Source organism: Microtus ochrogaster, chromosome 5, assembly GCF_000317375.1.
Source record: "Microtus ochrogaster isolate Prairie Vole_2 chromosome 5, MicOch1.0, whole genome shotgun sequence".
NCBI classification, from domain to species: domain Eukaryota; kingdom Metazoa; phylum Chordata; class Mammalia; order Rodentia; family Cricetidae; genus Microtus; species Microtus ochrogaster.
In genome coordinates, this window is record NC_022012.1 from 65,910,087 (window position 1) to 65,929,634 (window position 19,548).

The window sequence follows — 19,548 nt, forward strand, 5'->3', positions numbered from 1 at the left end:
GGGGTGATGAAAGGGAGGTAGAAGCCTAAGAGAGCACTCTAAGCTGGCAGTCTCCAGAGAGGAAGGTGGGGAGACGTGCCATATCATGAGACATTAAGTCCCTAAGATGGGAAGAGATTGCCACATGACAGCCCGTGCATCTTCTGAGCGACTTTAGGAAATAACTATGTGATAGAATGGGTTATGCTCTGATAAATTGGATCTGTGTGGTGTGTTTGAAGTGCCTTTAAGAACGCTGGCAAACTCATACACATGCAATGATTTGTGATTCCTCCTTGGACAGAGATATGGGTTGAGCCCTCCTATGGTTCTCTTTAGCCTGGATATTATTGTCTCTGTGAGATGGTGTGTTTAACTCCATTTACTGACATGCATTGTGTAATATTTTCCTTCTCAGACCATCAATAAGGTTCTGGTCCAGTATGCGGCCATTGTCTCGAGTGACTTCAGTTCATACTGCGATAAGGAGGCCGTGGTAAGTAGAACCCCCTGCTTGTGAGTGTCCCTAAGTCGAGACTTGCATTTTCTGACATCAGCTAAGTAAGAGAGATCATCAATATCTGTTTGATCAGGGAGAACAAGAGCTAGGGATCTCAGGGCACTGCCTACAAACCTCTCCAGTCATCGTGAGCAGGTGTCCGTGCAGGATTGGAGAGAAGCCCACTGCTCGCTGAGTTATGGTTTTCTAGGTTGTCAGAAATGAGATGATAAACCATGGAAAATACACACACTCTTAAAGTACTGGCGCTGAGAACAAGGGAGTTCAGAACTACAGTGTTGACATCAACCACTGTTGCCTTGTTACCAACCCTAAAATAAGTATAATTTAGCCTTGATTTTCAAATCAATTGAGAAGGGGAGTAAATATACAGGGCACTGATGCTTCTCCCATGAATTATCTATATCTCCCTGTTTTGCGATGATCCAGGAAATACAACGTACTCAGCAAAAGGCATAAAGAAAGTCGAGATGAGCTGAAGCTATCTGGAATGTAATCAGAGCGAGCTGGTGATGGAAAGGGAAAGGTGTTCTTACTTCTATCCTTAGTAGTCAGAGAAATGTGTGGCCAACGCTGAATTTTTAAAAAGAGCAACACTGAGACACATGCACGGATTTTCAAGAGCAAGCTTTCCCTCCCCCTTCCAAAAATAGAAATAAAAGTGGAAACCAGTCCACGCTGGTCTGCAAGGCTGAAGGGGAACGATGAGCTGGGCGGCAACAACCCCGCTCACCCTGGCTGACAGTTCATGAAGACAAGTCAGCCCCGGTGATGCTGGAAGATTCCAGCAGACGCCTCTTTCCCTCCCGTTAATATGCTGCCCAGAAATTTGATTATAACTCTCAGACTATCTCAGTGCCGATTTCCAGCCACCTTTGGCTCCAGCCCTCTAGCAGGCAGAATATTTACTCGATAGAAGCATATATTTTCATTTAAAGGTGAAGAGACGATGCACGCCTCCAGCGCTATTCTGCAAATCAGAAGGGTGTGCTGTAGTTTCAGCAAATACTCTATTGCTGTTAAGATGGCAAGATGCGGATTTGGAAAGTTGGCTGTAAAATGACTGATTTCTCTCAGCCCCTTAAAAGCCTGGGCAGTCTTCCACTTCACATGCTAACATTCCAAATCCTAGGGAAAGCCCTCAGACAATTTTAAGTCAATACTGTATTATTTTATGTTATTCATATTGGAGTTATATTTTTCAGAGTCACCTTTTTTCAGTATTTTTTTTATTTGTGTGCGTGCACATGCTAAGTAAATAAAAAACAAAATTTTCAAAAAGACATGACTATAACATTTGATGTGTCAGGGGTCAGAATTAAAGTTCACACTTAGAGAAAATGTTCACTTGAGAGTATTTTTTGTAACATGATCTGCTAATTTTAGTTTTTGAGACAGGTCCCATGTAGCCCAGAATGACCTTGCACTTGCCATTTTTTCTGCTTCTGATCCATCTGCCTCCACTCCCTGAGTGCTAGGATTACTGTCATGACTACTAGACCCCTTCTTCCTGTGACAATTTAAGTTAGAAGGGGATCAAACCACTTTTATGCCTTTTGTCCCCATTCCAACCAGTGCCAGAGCACCCTTTCCTAAATCAAGATTTCTTTTTTTTTTCTTTTTTTCTTTTTTTTGGTTTTTCGAGACAGGGTTTCTCTGTGGCTTTGGAGCCTGTTCTGGAACTAGCTCTGTAGACCAGGCTGGTCTCGAACTCACAGAGATCCACCTGCCTCTGCCTCCCGAGTGCTGGGATTAAAGGCGTGCGCCACCACCGCCTGGCTCAAGATTTCTTTATTTTAGACATTTTATCTTTTTTTCATTCAAACACTTTAGCCATACAGGATTGTCCCTGATTTGAGCAAAATTAGTATTCATCATATTTGAGGTTTATAACTGTTCTCAGTTAAGATAAATTAAAATGTATACAATATGTTTATAAGGAAGATCAAAATGTACACACAGAGAGTTACGGCTATACCCAAACTTTCCTTTCATCTCCATCTAATAAGCAATAGAATTAGATTCAGATAATATTTCTTTTACTGGATATTTCTCTTTTTTTCCTCCCAGGTTTTAAAGATAAGGTCTTGTTCCATGGCCCTTGCTAGCTTTGAACTTTGAGTCCTCCATCCTAGGCCTCTCCAGTTTTGGGATTCCAGGCATGTGCCATGGATGCCTAGATGAGTTTATTCATACATTTATTTATTTATTCTTACTCATTGACTACATAATTGTTAGAATCAAACTGTTTTATGTTTGAGGTATAATTAAGCAATAGCCTAGTTCTTAATAATGATTTGATAAGCCAATATAATTAAAGTGAGCTTTATCTAGAAAACTCACCTCCATCTCTTGTTTCCCCATACTCTCTATATGGGGTGAGGAGCTATTGTGCAAGGGGGGTCCAGCTCTCTATGTCCATTTTATTCTTCCTAGGTTTTTTTACAATAAGAAAAGATCATATTTGAGTCAGAGTATAGCTTTTACATAAAAAAAAAATTGTTACTCTAGTCCTGTTCTACGTGCTGAGTAAAATAGGCTTAAAGGCTGGCATCAAATCACAGAAGCCAGCTAATTTGGGTGTGGGAGAAGCAGGTGCTGATGCTGTCTACCCAGGTAGTCTTCTACTTCTCATCAGATGTCAAGGTCACACTTTGACCTTGCCTTTCTTTTTGATAGGCTTTCCCAAATCCAAGGCACAACTCCTACACCTGCCTTTCTGCCATATTTTCCAGCTGAAACTGTGTGTTTCTTCCATTTGTGGAACCACACAAGTTCTGAATCCTCCTGTAAAACTAACGATTTGAATACATCTATCAAATGGAGTATGCCTACATCAGGGAGTACTGATGGTGACTTGGGGAGTAGGGGGATCAAAACTGTTTCTGGAGCATCCAACTGAGCAACTGAGAACTCTGTAGCATAAATCACAGTCATCTGTGTTTAAAAAATAAAATATTTAAGTGGCCAGATTCCAGGGAACAGAAGTTTAAAATTGTTTCCATAAATCAAACTTAGATTGTGGTCACTTTAAGAGTCAAGTACAAAGTCTCTCAGAGGTCTGTGATGTGGTTAAGGTAATAATAAAATCTTTCCACTGATGAGAACTAACGCCTCTTTGATGTCCCATGAGTCCTTTGTCTGACCTTCTGATTCATTACTGGCTCACTTCCCAGCCACTTGGAAGACATATCCACTTCCTGTCTCTGTCATCTCCAGCTCTGAGCCACTAACTCTTCAGAATCTATGCGGAGCAACTATCTACTGATTTTGCAACTATGCCAAAATCTATTTTCTTTTTTTTTATGTTTTAATTAGGCATTTTTTAATTTATTTATTTATTTATTAAGGAGTTCTGCCTCAAAATCTATTTTCTGATTAGAAATTCCAAATTGACACCTAGTCTTGTCACAAAGTTGTTGTTTTTTTTTTTATCGCCATTGCCCTTTTCTGTTCCACACGGGCAGAGTACACAGCCCACCTGAAGCTTCAGCAGCGTGCACTGTGTTTGCATTGAGCTCGTAATGACAATAAAGAATAACCCAATGTGAAGTCTTAGAAAACAGATGCAAAGCAGGTAATAGAAAAGTCGAAAGCTAGGAAAGAAAATCCTAACTTAAAGGATGGGAAAGGGGGCCCAAATAAGCAAAGAAAAAATGAGAAGGGAAACACACTTGTTCTGGAGCTAGATAACGAAGAGACTTGAGTCAATAGCTTCTGGGCTTTATTGATAACTAGAGACTCCATTAAAGGTTTTCTCATTTTTTGTAAGATTTCTTGGATTTTAAAAAAAATTACAGGTGTTCTTTTGGTTTCCAAACAGCAAGATTACAAGAGAATTGAAATTGATTTTCTCAAAATACAAATTTTCCAAAATAGAGTATGGTAGGTTAGGGATATCGTTCCATCGGAAGAGCATTTGCAAGTGTGTATGAAGTTCTAGGTTCGATCCCCAATACAGCAAAAGCCAGGCCTGGTAGTGCATGCACGTCACCCTGGCACTCTGGAAGTAGAGGCTGGAGAATCATAAGGTCAAGGTCATCTTCAGTCATCTATTAAGTCAGAGGCTAACATGGAATACATGAAATGTCACCTCAAAAAAAAATAATGATAACATATAAAACATGGCTAATTCCTATGTTAAAGCTACCACAACATGAGGAAGAAAGGGTGCTGGTAGCCAGTCTCCGTGAGCGACTGCATGAGTTTGTTCTTAAATTGCAATCTCCCAAAGGACCTTCTAGTTCCTTTCTATTCCCAGCCATTAAAGCCATCATTCAAAGTAACAGGATTATTACATGTGAAGTGTATCATAAGTCACAGGTAATAGCTACAACCTAAACAGGTACAACCTAAACTCACTACAGAGGTAGGATGGAAAGGATGCTCACATTCACCTCTCATTCTCTTTCTGTAAGCCCTGCATCTTGATGAACAACATCCAACAACTGCGGGTCCAGCTGGAAAAAATGTTCGAATCCATGGGAGGGAAAGAGGTGAGTGTGTGACCATTCCTATCTTTAACAAATATCTCTTGGGTGGATATTAGTAGCATTTTGCTTTGCTTTGGAAAGTGTCTTACTTTTTTAAATGTTTTTTTTTTAACCAACAAGCAGGAAGCATTTTTAATCTCTAAAATCCCATTGACAATTATGGCCATCACTATGACAACATTTTAATCAGTGGAGGTATACTCAGGAGCAGGGAGAGAGCCAGCTGTCTTATTGTACAATTAAAATATATGCATATATGATAATGATTATTAGTACAATGAAGATTACACTTTATACTATTATATACTGTCACCTTGAAGTTGACGCTTGTGTTAGAATCCAGATGTGGCAACAGTGGTTTCTGGCTGTGTCAGTGCTTAATTTTTCACATCGTGAAAGCTGCGTCAAATGTGCTCTGTGTTGTGTCCGTAATGTGTCATGTCTCTGTTCAACATCTTTGCCTTGCAATTCCACGAGCAGAAGAAGGAAGGAGAGAGGTTCTCCTACGAGGTTTGTGATGGCAAGCGTTACCGCTTCCCCTGGCTGTTGTTTTCACCCTCCATTTGAAATGAAGATCATTGCACGGCCACGTGCTCTCTCTCATCTGCTTGTTAGGATCAGGCAGAGAACAAAACATTAGCTTGCATCTGCCTCTTCCTGCTTGCCAAGGTCCTTGTCATTTCTTACAAACTGATGTGAGCATCTGGGCATTGAGGAATGGGGAAGATGTTGAAGGCGAGAGCCACAGAGCAGCTCGTCTTCCCCATCTCATCCTGATCACCGCCAACAGCAACAAGTATAGAACAAACCCTTGGGGCTGGAAAGATGGCTCAGCAGTTAAAGGACCTGGCCGCTCTTCCAGAGGACTTGGGTTTGAGCCCCAATGCCTACGTAGCAACTCCAGTTCCAGGCCATCTGATTCCCTCTCTGGCCTTCTCAGGCACTGCATACACATGGCACGTATTATGCATGCAGGCAAACACTTGACACATGAAGTAAATATTTTTAAAAGAGAAAACAGACCCAGTGGAGCTGTATCCAGGGTGTTTCTAACTCACCTACATCAGCCTCTCTGTCTAGTAAGCTGTGGGCCCATGCTGAAAGCTAGGTTAGGAATCAAAGCAAACTTCCCTTTTATTTGTAAATGTTTGAGGTTGTAGAGTCCTCATTTAATGTCAGCCCTCTTTCTGTGAAATGAATCTTTAGACCTAAGGAGAAATTCAGCTCCCCCCATCTATGTCTCATTTCATCAATAAAAAAAAAAAAAAATGAAGCTGCTATCCTGTCTCTTATAAACAAGAAGTTCTAGAATACACTTTAAAAAAAAAAATGAGGTTTTTTTTTTTTTTTTCCTGAGCTGTGCTTCCCTGGTCGTCTCAGTTCAGTTTGTGTGAAAAAAGACCTTAATCCCTGCAGCGCAGTAGTGCCCGCCCCAGGCTTCGAGGGCATCAGTCTCATTTCTGGATTCTTCTGTTGAAATCGATGGGCATGGCAGCTGGGGATCTTCACGCAAGATTCCATTTCTAATTTTCCTGATGCTGTGCATTCAGCCATTTAAATCTATTTTATATTTTTGGAAGTAGTGAAGAAATCACTCACTCACTTCTTATGAGAAATCTCATGTCCAAAATTCAGTGAGAATTAAATATCAGGAATCACTTAAGAATGAAATTATAGACTAAATGACCCATTTCTAGAAACTTCCCCCTCTGCTCCAAATATTTCTCTGCCTTTCTGAGTTTGAGCTCTACTGTAGACAATATTTGCTGAGCTGAGTATTAACTAGATGACTCAGAGCCGCTAAGACCAAAGGCACATGAGGCCTGTGGCTAAAGGAAGCTGCATGGACCGAGCCACCTGCTCCCTAAGCCCCTATCAAAGAGACTTCTTTACCAGTCAGAAGTGAGTTCTTCCTTCTGCTGCAGTTTCCAGTTTGAAAGGCACATGTTCCCATTATAAGCTGGATGTAAATATAAATTCTTCCTTCATAATGCAAGCTATGCCTGTTTATTGAGTGCCTTGCGCATGGCATACGAGGAAAACGCGGTTCAGAGAGTGAGAGAGATGAAGGCCTGGTTACTAGCTGTATAATCTGTGGGCTGAATCACAGTGGCTTCAGTGGCTTCCAATTCTTTCTTTGAAATACTTCTGACCCCTCTCTCCTATATTCAATGTCCTCCTGTCTCTATATATTTTAATCTGGCTTCTCTGTTGCTGAGAAAAACTCAGAGCTGGCATAGGGATTTGTGAAAGCTAAGAAGAAAATAAGACCCAACCCAAGGCCGAGTGCAACACACAACTTTCCAGGACAGTCTTGCTTAATTAACATATAATTAAGTTAGAGCTGCTATGTTCGGCTTCCTTCGTGACTAAGGTTATAAAGATGATCTGCAAATTCCTTCCTGTAGGGTCATCTGTGAGTGACAATCATTTAAACAAGTTCCTTCACTTGGGGCTTTTCCAGAAATCAGAAAGTATTTTATTGAAAATTGGCTTGAAGGTATATGGCTGCAATCCCAGAACTGAAGAAATGGAAGTAGGAGGATGAGAAGTTAGCTGTTGTCCTTGGCTACGCAGTGAGGTCAAGGCCAGCATGGGATATGAGAGACCTTGTCTCACCCTAAAAAATATCCAAAGGAAAAAGAGATGACAGTATAGGCTGTGACCAGGAGTCGCCTTTTGCTATAAGACATATATATGGTACTTGGTACAGGCATATTCAACAGCCTTTGAAAGGCTTTTTTTTATCATGTGAGGCTAAGGAGATGCTCATAGGTAAGATCTCTGTGAGTTCGAAACCAGCCTGGTCTACAAGAGCTAGTTCCAGGACAGCAAGGGCTGTTACACAGAGAAATCCTGTCTCAAAAAAAAAATCATTGGTTATGGAAGCATGAAGATCTGATATCAATTCCACAGAAGCCATGTGAAAATCCAGGCATGATCACATTCACAAATACACGCCTGTAACAGCAGTATAACAGTGCTGTAGTGAGGAGAGACAGGAGGGTCTCTGGGACCTGCTGGCCACCTACCTAGTTCCAGCTTCAGTGAGAGACCCTGTCTCAAGGGAATAAAGCAGAGTGATAGGGTAAGACACCCGCTGTCATTGTCTGACTTCTACATGCATGAATAAGCACACATACACACATACACATAATACATCATACACATGCAACACACATACACACATATGTCATTTTTTAAAATTATAGTAAGTTCTTCCCTGTGAACTAATCACAGATGTCAATTTCTTCTCCAAGTGCAGCTGTATAGGGAATCTTAGCTGATACCAGTGACATCCTCCGTCCCAAACCCAGTTTTGCCTCTCTAAGGAGTCTGTTATGTTTACCCTTTTACGCTCTCTCTACAAAAGTCAAATTAGCATATGATTACTTGCGCATCTGCTCAGAGTAGTCTTACACGTCATGTGTTTGTTAAAGAGGCTTTCCCCACCGGCCGCTTGCCTCGAGCGCTGTCCACAGCTGGCTGCTTGCAGACACGTCTGCATGATGCTGCTTTGACTAGAGCGCTGTCAGGATAGCTCTTCCCCCACAGGACAAGCTGGACACAGAAGTGTTTCTCACTTGGGGTTTGGTTTTGCGCTGTCTGTTGGTGGAAACAGCTACCTTCTGCATGGGGTCCAAAAGGGAAAACTGCCAATCAGCCTTAGGGATCATTGTATTGAAATATACAGCCGATATTAGAATCTGACATGGGACAAAGTTAACCATTTGCTCCACCATCACCGTCCTGTGTCATATGGTGCTCCTGTGTACCGCAACAATAGTAAAAACATCATGGCAATGCCATTCCCTGGTGAATGATTAGTTACTTGTTCCGTAATAGATGGAATAACTCAAGCAGAAACATTATACTCTATACTAGTTTGTTTCTTGAATATAACTCCATGTGTGTCTATTTCAAGTCCCTTTGTGTTAATTTCCTAACATGAGTGGATTGTAATGACCCTTGGAAGTGACTTAGAAATTTTCCTTTGATCTGAAATCTAATTAGCATAGGTATATGAAAAAGAAAATTACATCATTTAAAATTTAATTTCTTTGCAGGAAGTCATAATATATTGGTTGGGATACCCCATGAAGGTTACATAAGTTGGTTTAGGAGAATTCTGCCTGTGCCTTGTGAGCAGAGCCTGTCTGCATTGTGTAACCATTTAAAATGGTGGTACCTATTCATCGGCTTAGTGACCATTGATGGCACTCCAAACTCTAGATCAGTGGTTCTCCACCTTCCTGATGCTGTGACTCTTTAATACAGTTCCTCATGTTGGGGTGACACCAACCATAACATTATTTTCATTGCTACTTCATAACTGTAATTTTGCTGCTGTTATTAATCATAAATATTTGATATGCAGAATATCTGATATGTGACACCCCCCCCCAAGGGTGTCTCGACCCACAGGTTGAGAACTGCTGCTCGAGGAGTTATTTCTTATTGAGAAACTTAGAGAAAAGGAAGTTTTTACTAAGCTACATTTCCATTCCCCTTACCGTAATGCAGACCAAGTTAGCACCATGGAAATGTGATTTTTATTGACACGTCTCAAATATAACTGAGTTTCAGACTCTGGTCACAGTGGGGACTTCCCTGTAAGAATAAGTTCTGTGTTTGTCTGTAGTGGGGTGCTGCGGGATGCATTCTGCCACCCAGCTCCCACCACCGGCTAGGTTATGCCCTGAAATGACAACACACAAATTGTATTATTTTAAACACTGCTTGGCCCATTAACTCTAGCCCTTACAGGCTAATTCTCATATCCCGATCAACCCATCTCTAATAATCTGTGTAGCATCAGTCTTACCGGGAAAGATTCTAGCCTACGTCCATCCTGGGTCGGAGTTCATTGCGTCTGCCCGGGAGATGGGAGCATGGCTGTTGAGTCTGAGCTCACTTCCTCTTCCTCCCAGCATTCTATTCTGTTTACTCCACCCACCTATGTTCTAACCAATAAAATGGGCCAAGGCAGTTTCTCTATTAGCCAATGACCTTCCTCCATCATTTGTCCATGGAGAATAGAGCCAAGGAGTCTGTAGCATCTGCTATGTCTCTTGTGTTTCAGTCATATGTATCCATATGATTCTAAACTTTAAATGCTAAACTAAGCCGGGCGGTGGTGGCGCACGCCTGTAATCCCAGCACTCGGGAGGCAGAGGCAGGCGGATCTCTGTGAGTTCGAGGCCAGCCTGGTCTACAGAGCTAGTTCCAGGACAGGAACCAAAGCCACAGAGAAACCCTGTCTCGAAAAACCAAAAATAAAATAAATGCTAAGCTAGCAATTGACTGCTCCAGTGTGTGGTGCACAACTCACTGAAGTTCCTCCCCAAACCTATAACCACACAGACTCAGCGAGTTCTCAAAGCAGTTCCAGACAAGACAGGAAACAGGGAACCTGGGGAGAGGCTCATTGCCTAAAGACAAGATATAGGTATAGGTAGCCACTGAATTTCCACATACACCCTTGCATCAGGCTGAGGTTGTGAAGACACTGCAGAACTCCAGCTCCAGAGGATTTGATTCAGCAGCCCGTGGGCAGGATTGTGTGGTTCATGTTGACAAATCTCCAGGTGGTAATGCTGAGGTCACTGGCCTTGGGACCCTGAGCTCCGCTGCTCTGTGTTGGTTAAACAGAAAAGGTGATTAAAAACAGCTCAGGGGCTGGATGGTGGTGGCGCACGCATTTAATCGCAACACTCGAGAGGCAGAGACAGGTGGATCTCTATGAGTTTGAAGCCAGCCTGGTCTACAGAGTAAGTTCCCGAACAGGTTCCAAAGTTACAGTTAAACCCTGTCTCAAAAAAACCAAAAACACAAAACAATAACAACAACAAAAACCAGCTCGGGGACTGAAGAGATGGATCCACAGTGAGAATATTTACTACTCTTCCTGAGGATGCAGCTTCAGTTCCTAGTACCCACACAGCGGCTCACAGATGCCGATATCTCTAGTTCCAGGAGATCCCGCACTCTCTTCTGGCCTCCCCAGATATCAGGCACATGCATGGTGAGCACACCTACCTGCAAGCAAATGTTTGCACACATAAACTACAATTTAAAAAAAGAACAGGGAAAGATAACAGCTTAGAAGCTTTTTGTCTTACCTCTCCCTGCACCACCCTCAAGCAGCCAACTTTCTATTCACTGAGTCTTGGTTCAAGATTTGTTTGGGTGGAATTTGTGACAAGACACAACAGTGTAATCAAATGCTTGTATTTAAAATAATAGTTCTAAAAGAGGTCAAGACCATGATGGGGACACCCACTGAAACAGTCTACCTGAGCTAATGGGAGCTCACCACCAGCCGGGCTGGGAAGGAACAAGCATAGGACCAAACTAGGTCCCTTGAATGTGGTTGACAGTTGCATGACTGGAGCAGACTGAGGGAACCATTGGCAGTGGCACCAGGATTTATCCCTACTGTATGTACTGGCTTTTTGGGAACTCATTCTCTGGATGAATACCTTGCTCAACCTAGATATAATAGGCAAGGCCTTAGACCTTCCCCAAAAAATGTGCCTTACCCTCTCTGAGGAGTAGGTGGGGGATGGGGTGGGTGGGTAAGTAGATGGAGCAAAAGAGGGGAGGGAGTGAGAACTTGGATTGGTATATATAATGAAAAACGATAGTTTGTTTTCTTTTAAAAAATATAAAATTAACAAGAATTCAATTACGAAAATTAAAGCAAAATAATAACTCTAAAATATAGGTAACTATTGTGAAGCCATATACAAAACTCCAGCATTTCTTAAAAACATTACATAGACTTTTCATTTATGTGTTATCCATTGTTTTACTTAAAAGTAGCATTTACATTTTTTAATTTATAATTTAAAGATGCTAAGCTATATATTCAACTCTCCAGGTGATATGATTGACCTTGACTTTCTAAGAATTTTGTGTTTGTCCATGCAGAATATATTATGTTATATAGTTCCCCCGGGATATAAATAGAAATGTCACTTAATAATAAATTGATGAGGATCACTTTTCAGTAACTATAAATATATTGTCAAATTAAATTATAAAGCATATATCAGGCAGCTCAATAATAAAACAGACTATTCAATTAATTATAACTTACTTTCAGTTCTAAAATTGTCTCCCAAAGCAATTTCAAAACTTGGGAAATTAAAAGGTTTAATTATCCATTATGCCTACTTGGAGTTATTGTACCTGCAGGGTGCAGGGCTTGGGGTAGGAAACAAAACAATCTGTCATTGTCTTTGGCCTCAAGAAGTCTGCAAAGAACAAGTGCTCATAAGCCAGCAATTAAAACTCAGGCTACCTTCTGCACTTCAAACAGTGGCTCTCCACCTGTGGGCTGCCACTCCTTTGGGGATTGCATAAAGATAGCTTGAATATCAGATATTTACTTTACGATTCATAAAGGTAGCAAAATTACAGTTATAGAGTAGCAATGAAATAAATTTGTTTGGGGGGGTCACCACAAAGTGGGGAGCTGTATTAAAGGGCCCCAGTAATAGGAAGGTTGAGAATCACTGGTCCAGAAAAAGACACATTCAGAAGCTCGGCCCCCATGCTACCTGGGCCACTTTAAGCATCTCCTCCCATCTCTTCCCCTCAAGCTTGACCCGTTATCACATGGCTCAGAGCCCTATAGACCTTACCAGGCACCAGAGATCCAGGAGTGCTAAGATGGCCACACTTGAAAAAATGTTGGGTTTATTCAGGAAGTCAAAATAAGAAGAGATAAGGAGTCTGAGGGAAAAGCAACAACTCTAATCCGGAAAATGTCCTTCAAAAGGAAGTTTGAATGCTGTATTGTATTCTACAGCAAACTCAAACTTCTAGCATCTCATCATGTGGCTTTAACTCAAAGGTGAGGTGGCACTCAGCTAAAGTCAGAGTACACAATCAGTTATTAGTTTTGTAGCAACAAGAAGAAGTGAACGTCGGACATGTTTGCCTTCGTTTGCAGATATTACCTGGTTCCTGTCTCCTCCTAGGCTTCTCTGTAATTAGGCTTTTAAAATTTGATTTAATAGAAAATTAAGAGAACAATGAGCTAGAAGAGCAACCTGAACTTGACGTGATTTAACAAATATAATTGAGTCCAGAGCAACTCCCACATACAGTCTGGTTCAGCAGCTGAGCTTGTGAAAGTAACTAGGAGACGATAAGGGTCCTGTGCTCCCGCCCATGTCGGAATGAGATGCAGTACCCAGGTAGGGACTGCTTGTTAACCTTGCCCCCCAGAGCTCTGGCAGCCTGCAGGGTCACCCACATTCTGTCAACTCTCTTTTTAAACTAGCATCTCTCTTAAGAAACACACATGCCACAGCCAGGAGGGACAGATGCTCTATTCTGCCTTCTACAATAATTCACACCATTATTTCATCACCTTCGATTGTTTATAGCTGCCCTGACATGCCATAAACCAATATAAGCAGCAGTAAAAAAAATAGTATATTCTTGTCACCTTTATTGTGTTTATATTTTATGTCCATGCAAATAAAAGCACAGCTTCTACCTTAAAGCAGTGGTTCTCAGCCTGTGACTCATGTCCCCTTCACCAGGGTCTTGTTGTATGGAGCTGCGGGGCTCTGTCCCGCCACCTGGCTAGCTTTACCTGAAATAATTACACAGAAACTGTATTCTCTTAAACACTGCCTGGCCCGTTATCTGTAGCCTCTTATTGGCTAGCTCTTACATATTGATCTAACCTATTTCTAATATTCTGTGTAGCACCACGAGCTGGCTTACCAGGAAAGATCTTAACCTGCGTCTGTCTGGAGTGGGAGAATCATGGTGACTGCCTGACTCGGCTTCTTTCTCCCAGCATTCTGTTCTGTTTACTCCGCCTACCTAATTTTATGTCCTATTAAAGGGCCAAGGCAGTCTCTTTATTTAACCAATGAAATTAACACAAAACAGAAGACTCTCCCCCATCATTTCCCCTTTTTCTGTTTAAACAAAAAAGAAAGGCTTTCACTTTAACACAGCAAAATTACATCTAACAAAACAGTTATCAAGTTAGAATTATACTTATAATATTTATATATTTTATCTTTTACCATAACAAAGGAAAACTATAACTAACCATTCTTCAACTCCATCAAAGACTCCAGAAGGATATAATATTACCTAAGTAAACAAGAAGTAAGAAACTTACAAAACTCTAGAAATCATAGAGACATCTTGCTGCCTAGACAATCACCCAAAGCTCCTTTGTACTGTTGGGGCATCCATCTTCAGCCTACAGGCCCATAGTTTCCAGCAGACATTTCCATGAAGCAGGAAATTTCAAAGACAGTTCAGTCACTATCTGCTGTGTCCTGCAGAATGTCTCATAGACTCTTTCATGAATCAGGAATCCCGAAAGATCATCTTACCTTTAGGCAAGTTCAGTAGTCCTCTCTCTGCGGGTTTTCTGTGTCCAGTTTATGCAATAGTCCAGGCAAGAGCAGTTTCTTGCCCAAATGGCTATCACACTCCATAAGGAGCCTCTTTGACTCCCATCTTTTTCTTGAAGTAGCTGGTGCTGTCAGGAGCAGACGTGTTTCATTGTCATGAAAAACCCTAAGTTATTAAAACATTTAAAATGCCATATTCTATAATCTTTGAAAGATATGAAGAATGCCTATCTAAAATATATGTATATCTAGAAAATCTTAACTAACATGACTACAAACTTGATTATTATGATTATCTATTAACAACCTATATACATTACATTTTTAAGTGAACTACACAATCACAATACCTTAATGAAGATAAGAAATACATATACATATAACAAAATTGACCTTAAACTTGTATCAATAAAACAAGATTCATACCAATGCAAATTATTCATACCTCTATCATATCCCCCTTTAAATGTAAAAGAACATTTATAAACAATATTTGGGAACATGGGCACAGTTTTTTCTCTCCAAACTGCTTCCTGCTGAATAGGGGCGTTGTAATCAGATTTTTCATGGTATAACCTGTGTGCCAGGTTCATCTCAGTTGGCAGTTGAGTGAAGTAATTTTTTGAAGATGTTCACAGCAACCTTTCAGAAGGGCGTGGTCTATCATACCATATTGGGATAGAAGTGATCCACAGGGTCTCATCCTCTGTGAAAACAAAAGAAGAAACTCCTTTCCAAAGCATCATGTCCTTAGACCCAAATTCTGTAGCCATAATTCCCTTATAATATCCATTCTAGTTCCACTTGGCAGCCCATATAATGAAATGTCTCTCTGTACTTAGCTCCTTCACAGTCAAAAATTTTAAAGAAAACACAATAATACAAAGAATCCAGACTCTCTGTGAATTTTCCATTTTTACGTGGCTTATTTTTCTTTATTTCTTTTAATCTATAACTATCTGTACTCTGTCTCTTTAAAGACTTTACCCCCCCCCTTTTTAAGGGCCTTAACTTTATTCTCTCTCTATTTTTTTTTCTCTCTCTCAAGCCTACATACACTCATCCAACATTGTGATCCATTTAGTGGTCTGAATCTGTCCTATTGTGAATCTGTAATTTTTTTACTATCCAGGAGCATTTCTTAAAATGTTAAGCATTTCTTAAAAACTTAAATTGCACCATGTAGAGGTAATATGGTACTGCCTGTTTACTGCCAGTCTAAACCTTAACTGTGCTGTTGTTATGGTAATTACGATCCTTCCTACCTGAGGTCAGCACAGTTCAGCCTGGAGCAGCTGCTCCTGCCTCAGAACCATTTGGTGCCCCTGAGCTGAGCACAGTTCCAGGCACACAGCAAGTCCACATTGGAGCCGCACTCAGCAGTTTAATTCTGAGACTGAGCGTGCAGCATAGAAACTCTTTCATCCAAGTTACAGCCAAATATAACACACAGAGCACTGCGCAGTCTGAAAACATCTCTCGGTATGGTGGCAGGAATCTGCCATGCTCTTCCACCTGCCTAAGCCTAATTCTGCCGTCTGCCCAGGTGCAGGTGGGGAGCGCTGAGCCATCGGCATGGTCTCAGAACACTATCCTTCCGATCCCAAGCAGGAACACAAACATCCAGTCCCATAAAAGCCATTGAAATGCTTTAAAGCCAGAGTTTGCACTGGTGGCACAGCCCCATGAAGCCGCACTTTAAAATGACACAGCGTTTTTTTTCTGCTGCTGTTGCCGAATCAGGAAATCTGTCTATGGCATGCCACCAACAAACAGCAAAAATCTGTGTTAAACTCTCTCTCCCTTATTTTTAAGCCTTCTCAGGTTTTTAAGTGGATTTAGTTACCACATTGGGTGCCATTCTGTAGTGGGTGGAGTGGCGGGCTACATTCCTGGCACCCGGCCACCCACAGGGCTAGCCTTATACCCGAAATAATTACACAGAAACTGTATTCTTTTAAAAACTGCCTGGCCCGTTATCTGTAGCCTCTTATTGGCTAGCTCTTACATATTGATCTAACCTATTTCTAATATTCTGTGTAGCACCATGAGCTGGCTTACCAGGAAAGATCTTAACCTGCGTCTGTCTGGAGTGGGAGAATCATGGTGACTGTTTGACTCGGCTTCTTTCTCCCAGAATTCTGTTCAGTCTACTCCCCCTACCTAATTTTCTGTCCTATCCGGGCCAAGGCAGTCTCTTTATTTAACCAATGAAATTAACACAAAACAGAAGACTCTCCCCCATCAGGGTCTCATATCAGATATCCTGCATATCAGATAGCTACATTATGATTCATAATAGTAGCAAAATTATAGTTATAAAATAGCAATAAAAATAAATTTATGGTTGGGGATCACCACAACTTGAGGAACTGTATTAAAGGGTCACAGCATTAGGAAGGTTGAGGCCCACTGCCTTCAAAGGAAGAAGAGATAATTTATTCTAGAGCAAAGTGGAGTAATCATGGTGCAGAAATATGGATTTAGGTTACCCCAAATTCCATGTTCCCATCTGGAAGCAGTTTCATGAAGTTGGGTAGTTATACCGGAAAAGAAAAGTCAAAAGGCAAGTGTATATAAGAGAGATGGTTTCAGCAAGATGGTGAAAGGTTTTCTGGAGAGCTCAGATGATGGCATTCTTAGCTTACGGGTTGGGGGAAGCCTGTGGCCTGATAAGTTTAACAGATTCCAAAAGGGTTTTATCTATTAGTCACAGGATGTTAGTTCTGACACAAAGATGGGTACAGATTGACTGTCCAGGGGGCTAAAGCTAGCTCAGATACGATAATTAGCATCTGGACTTACAACATTCCAACCGCTCCACATCACGGCAGTCCTAACCAAATAATCGGTGTGTGCAGACACAGATTTCCTTCAGGAATTTTTGTTGCCAACTGACAGCTAATCAGTAGACATACTTAGGGAGTGGTGAGTTTTGATGCCTGTATACACTGTAGTGATCAAGTTGCAATACTAAGCACAGTATGGTGAACATTGGTCATTTCATTTCTCTATGGATAGCACAGGCAAATGCTATCCTTCGGTATTGTTCTGAATAGTGTCGTGCAACACTAGAAATTAGTGCTTCTATCTAATCATTATAGTGATCCATTGACTGACTCAGCCCTCCCCACTCCCCTTTCTCTAAACTTCAGTTCTTCCCAGTCTTCTTTTCCCCTGGTAGTCATGTCATATATACGATTTATGGAGGGTTCTGCCCATCACTCAATGTTCAGTTTGACAACTGGAATGCTGCAATAAAAGTAGACAATGGGTAGAAACTAAGGGAGCCTGGGCAAAATGACCGTGGGTAGAGAATAAAATCTAGGCAGAACATGACCTGTTTTCTTCTGCCCCTGACTCATTATGGGTCTGCACAGCCCACAGCTAGTCCACAGCTGCAGGTGGGAAGCTCTAAGTCCCTTGCAGCCAAATTCTCTGGAGGCGTGTGCTTTGCAATAACATTTTCAGATAGAAATCGCTTCAGATAACAAATGTCTTAATTTTCCCCCAGCCTGATCACAGTCCCCTCCCCCAGTCCCCTCCTCCCAGCCTTCCCTCTTCCTGCCCCATCCACTCCTTCTCCTTCCTCTTCAAAAAAGTGCAGGCTGTCCCATAGTGCCATGATCCCATGGTTATCATCCATCCATGGCATATCAAGAAGTTACAGTAAAAAATAAATAAATAAAAAGAAGTTACAATAAGACTAGGCACCTTCTCCCTTATTACCACTAGATGAGGCAACCCAATAGGAAGAAAGGGTTCCCAAACCAGGTAACAGAGTCAGAGTCAGCCCCTGCTCCCTCTGTTAGGAGTCCCACAAGAAGACAAAGCTACACAATAGTAATATATATGGAGAGGGCCTAAGTCATTCCCATGCAAGTTGGAGGTTCAATCTCTATGAGCCCCTATGAACCCAGGTTAGTTAATTCTGTGGGTTTCCTTGTAGTATCCCTGATCCCTCTGTCTCCCATAATCCCTTCTTCCACAGGATTCCCCGAGGTCTGCCTAGTGTTTGGCTGTGGGTCTCTGGTTCTGTTTCCATCACTCGGTAGATAAAGCCTCTCTGATGACATCTGGGCTAGGTGAAAACAAGTAAGGGGCGTCTTGTTGATCTCCTTGCAGCTCCAACAGCACAATACTTTAACTGAGCCTCGGGTTTCCCGCCTGTAATCAAAGGAATTTGGACTATGTTTAAAAAAAAAAAACTATGATTAGAAGCTCTAGCACCTTGCTATCCACCCACAAAGCTGAGGGGCTGTAGGGGCAGTGTGTGTGGTGTAGAAGGAAGGGAAGTAATGTCCCACCAAGAGGGAAGACTGTTGGATAGTTCTGATAGGAATGTACTCAACGATGAACATCACAGAAAAGTGGAAATAGACCCAGAATGTGCTATTTGTTCACCAACTCAAAACTATAAAGAAAAACCAACAGTGAAACATTTCCCCTCCAGCTGTCAAAGCTGAAGAAAGCACCTTACTATACCTGAAGGCGTTAGTTGATCTGAATTACAATAACCGTGGGTTCTACTGCATACACTGTCTAGTTAGGATCGGTGGACAGCCACTGAAGCCCTTCAGCTTTTAGAAACCAGAGTTCAAGCTACGAATTTCTGCAGTGACTGACATGTCCAGCCCATCATGCATGCCCTTTTGGGTGGGAGAAGGAGCATGTGGCAGTGTGCCTCTGCCTGTGATCATGCAAGCTCTCGAGGGGGCCTCTCCAGAAATAAACAGGAATAATTCTGAGACCAGCAGCAGCATTGGGGCTGCAGCATTTGTGATTAAGTATTTACAGTACAGACCATATCTCTTATTCCTGACAGTGTACCACAATGTCCAATGGGATGCCATCACTCTCTAAGGAGATTGCCCTAATGCCAGGTTCTCCATGGAATTTTCACCAATTTCCTTGTTGTATTTTTGGCTAAATTAGGCCTTGTAGAGTAAATAGGCTCTAAAAAATAGAACATTTGGAGAGAATCAGCCTTTTTAAATCAAAGAACCAGAGCCAGAAAAGATTATGAGAAATTGCTGGAAGCCCTTCCTTGTTGAGAGCCAGCTCGAGGGGGTCAGCAAATGCTGAGTCAAACTTGAGTTTATTGAATCAACTCCAGAAATAACACATTAGGGTATGGAAAGAGAAATCAGAAAAAAAGTGG

At 41.6% G+C, this 19,548-nt stretch overlaps 1 protein-coding gene across 3 annotated transcripts in view; it reads left to right on the forward strand.

Moving 5' to 3' along the window:
* Unc13c (unc-13 homolog C) overlaps window positions 1-19,548 on the forward strand; it is a 462,492-nt gene that overhangs the window by 360,430 nt on the left and 82,514 nt on the right. For all 3 annotated transcript variants that reach the window (XM_013346384.2, XM_026778986.1, XM_005347631.3), the window contains exons 23-24: window positions 398-475; window positions 4,918-4,995. In XM_013346384.2, coding sequence (XP_013201838.1) covers window positions 398-475; window positions 4,918-4,995 — 156 coding nt within the window. The remainder of the gene's footprint in view (window positions 1-397; window positions 476-4,917; window positions 4,996-19,548) is intronic.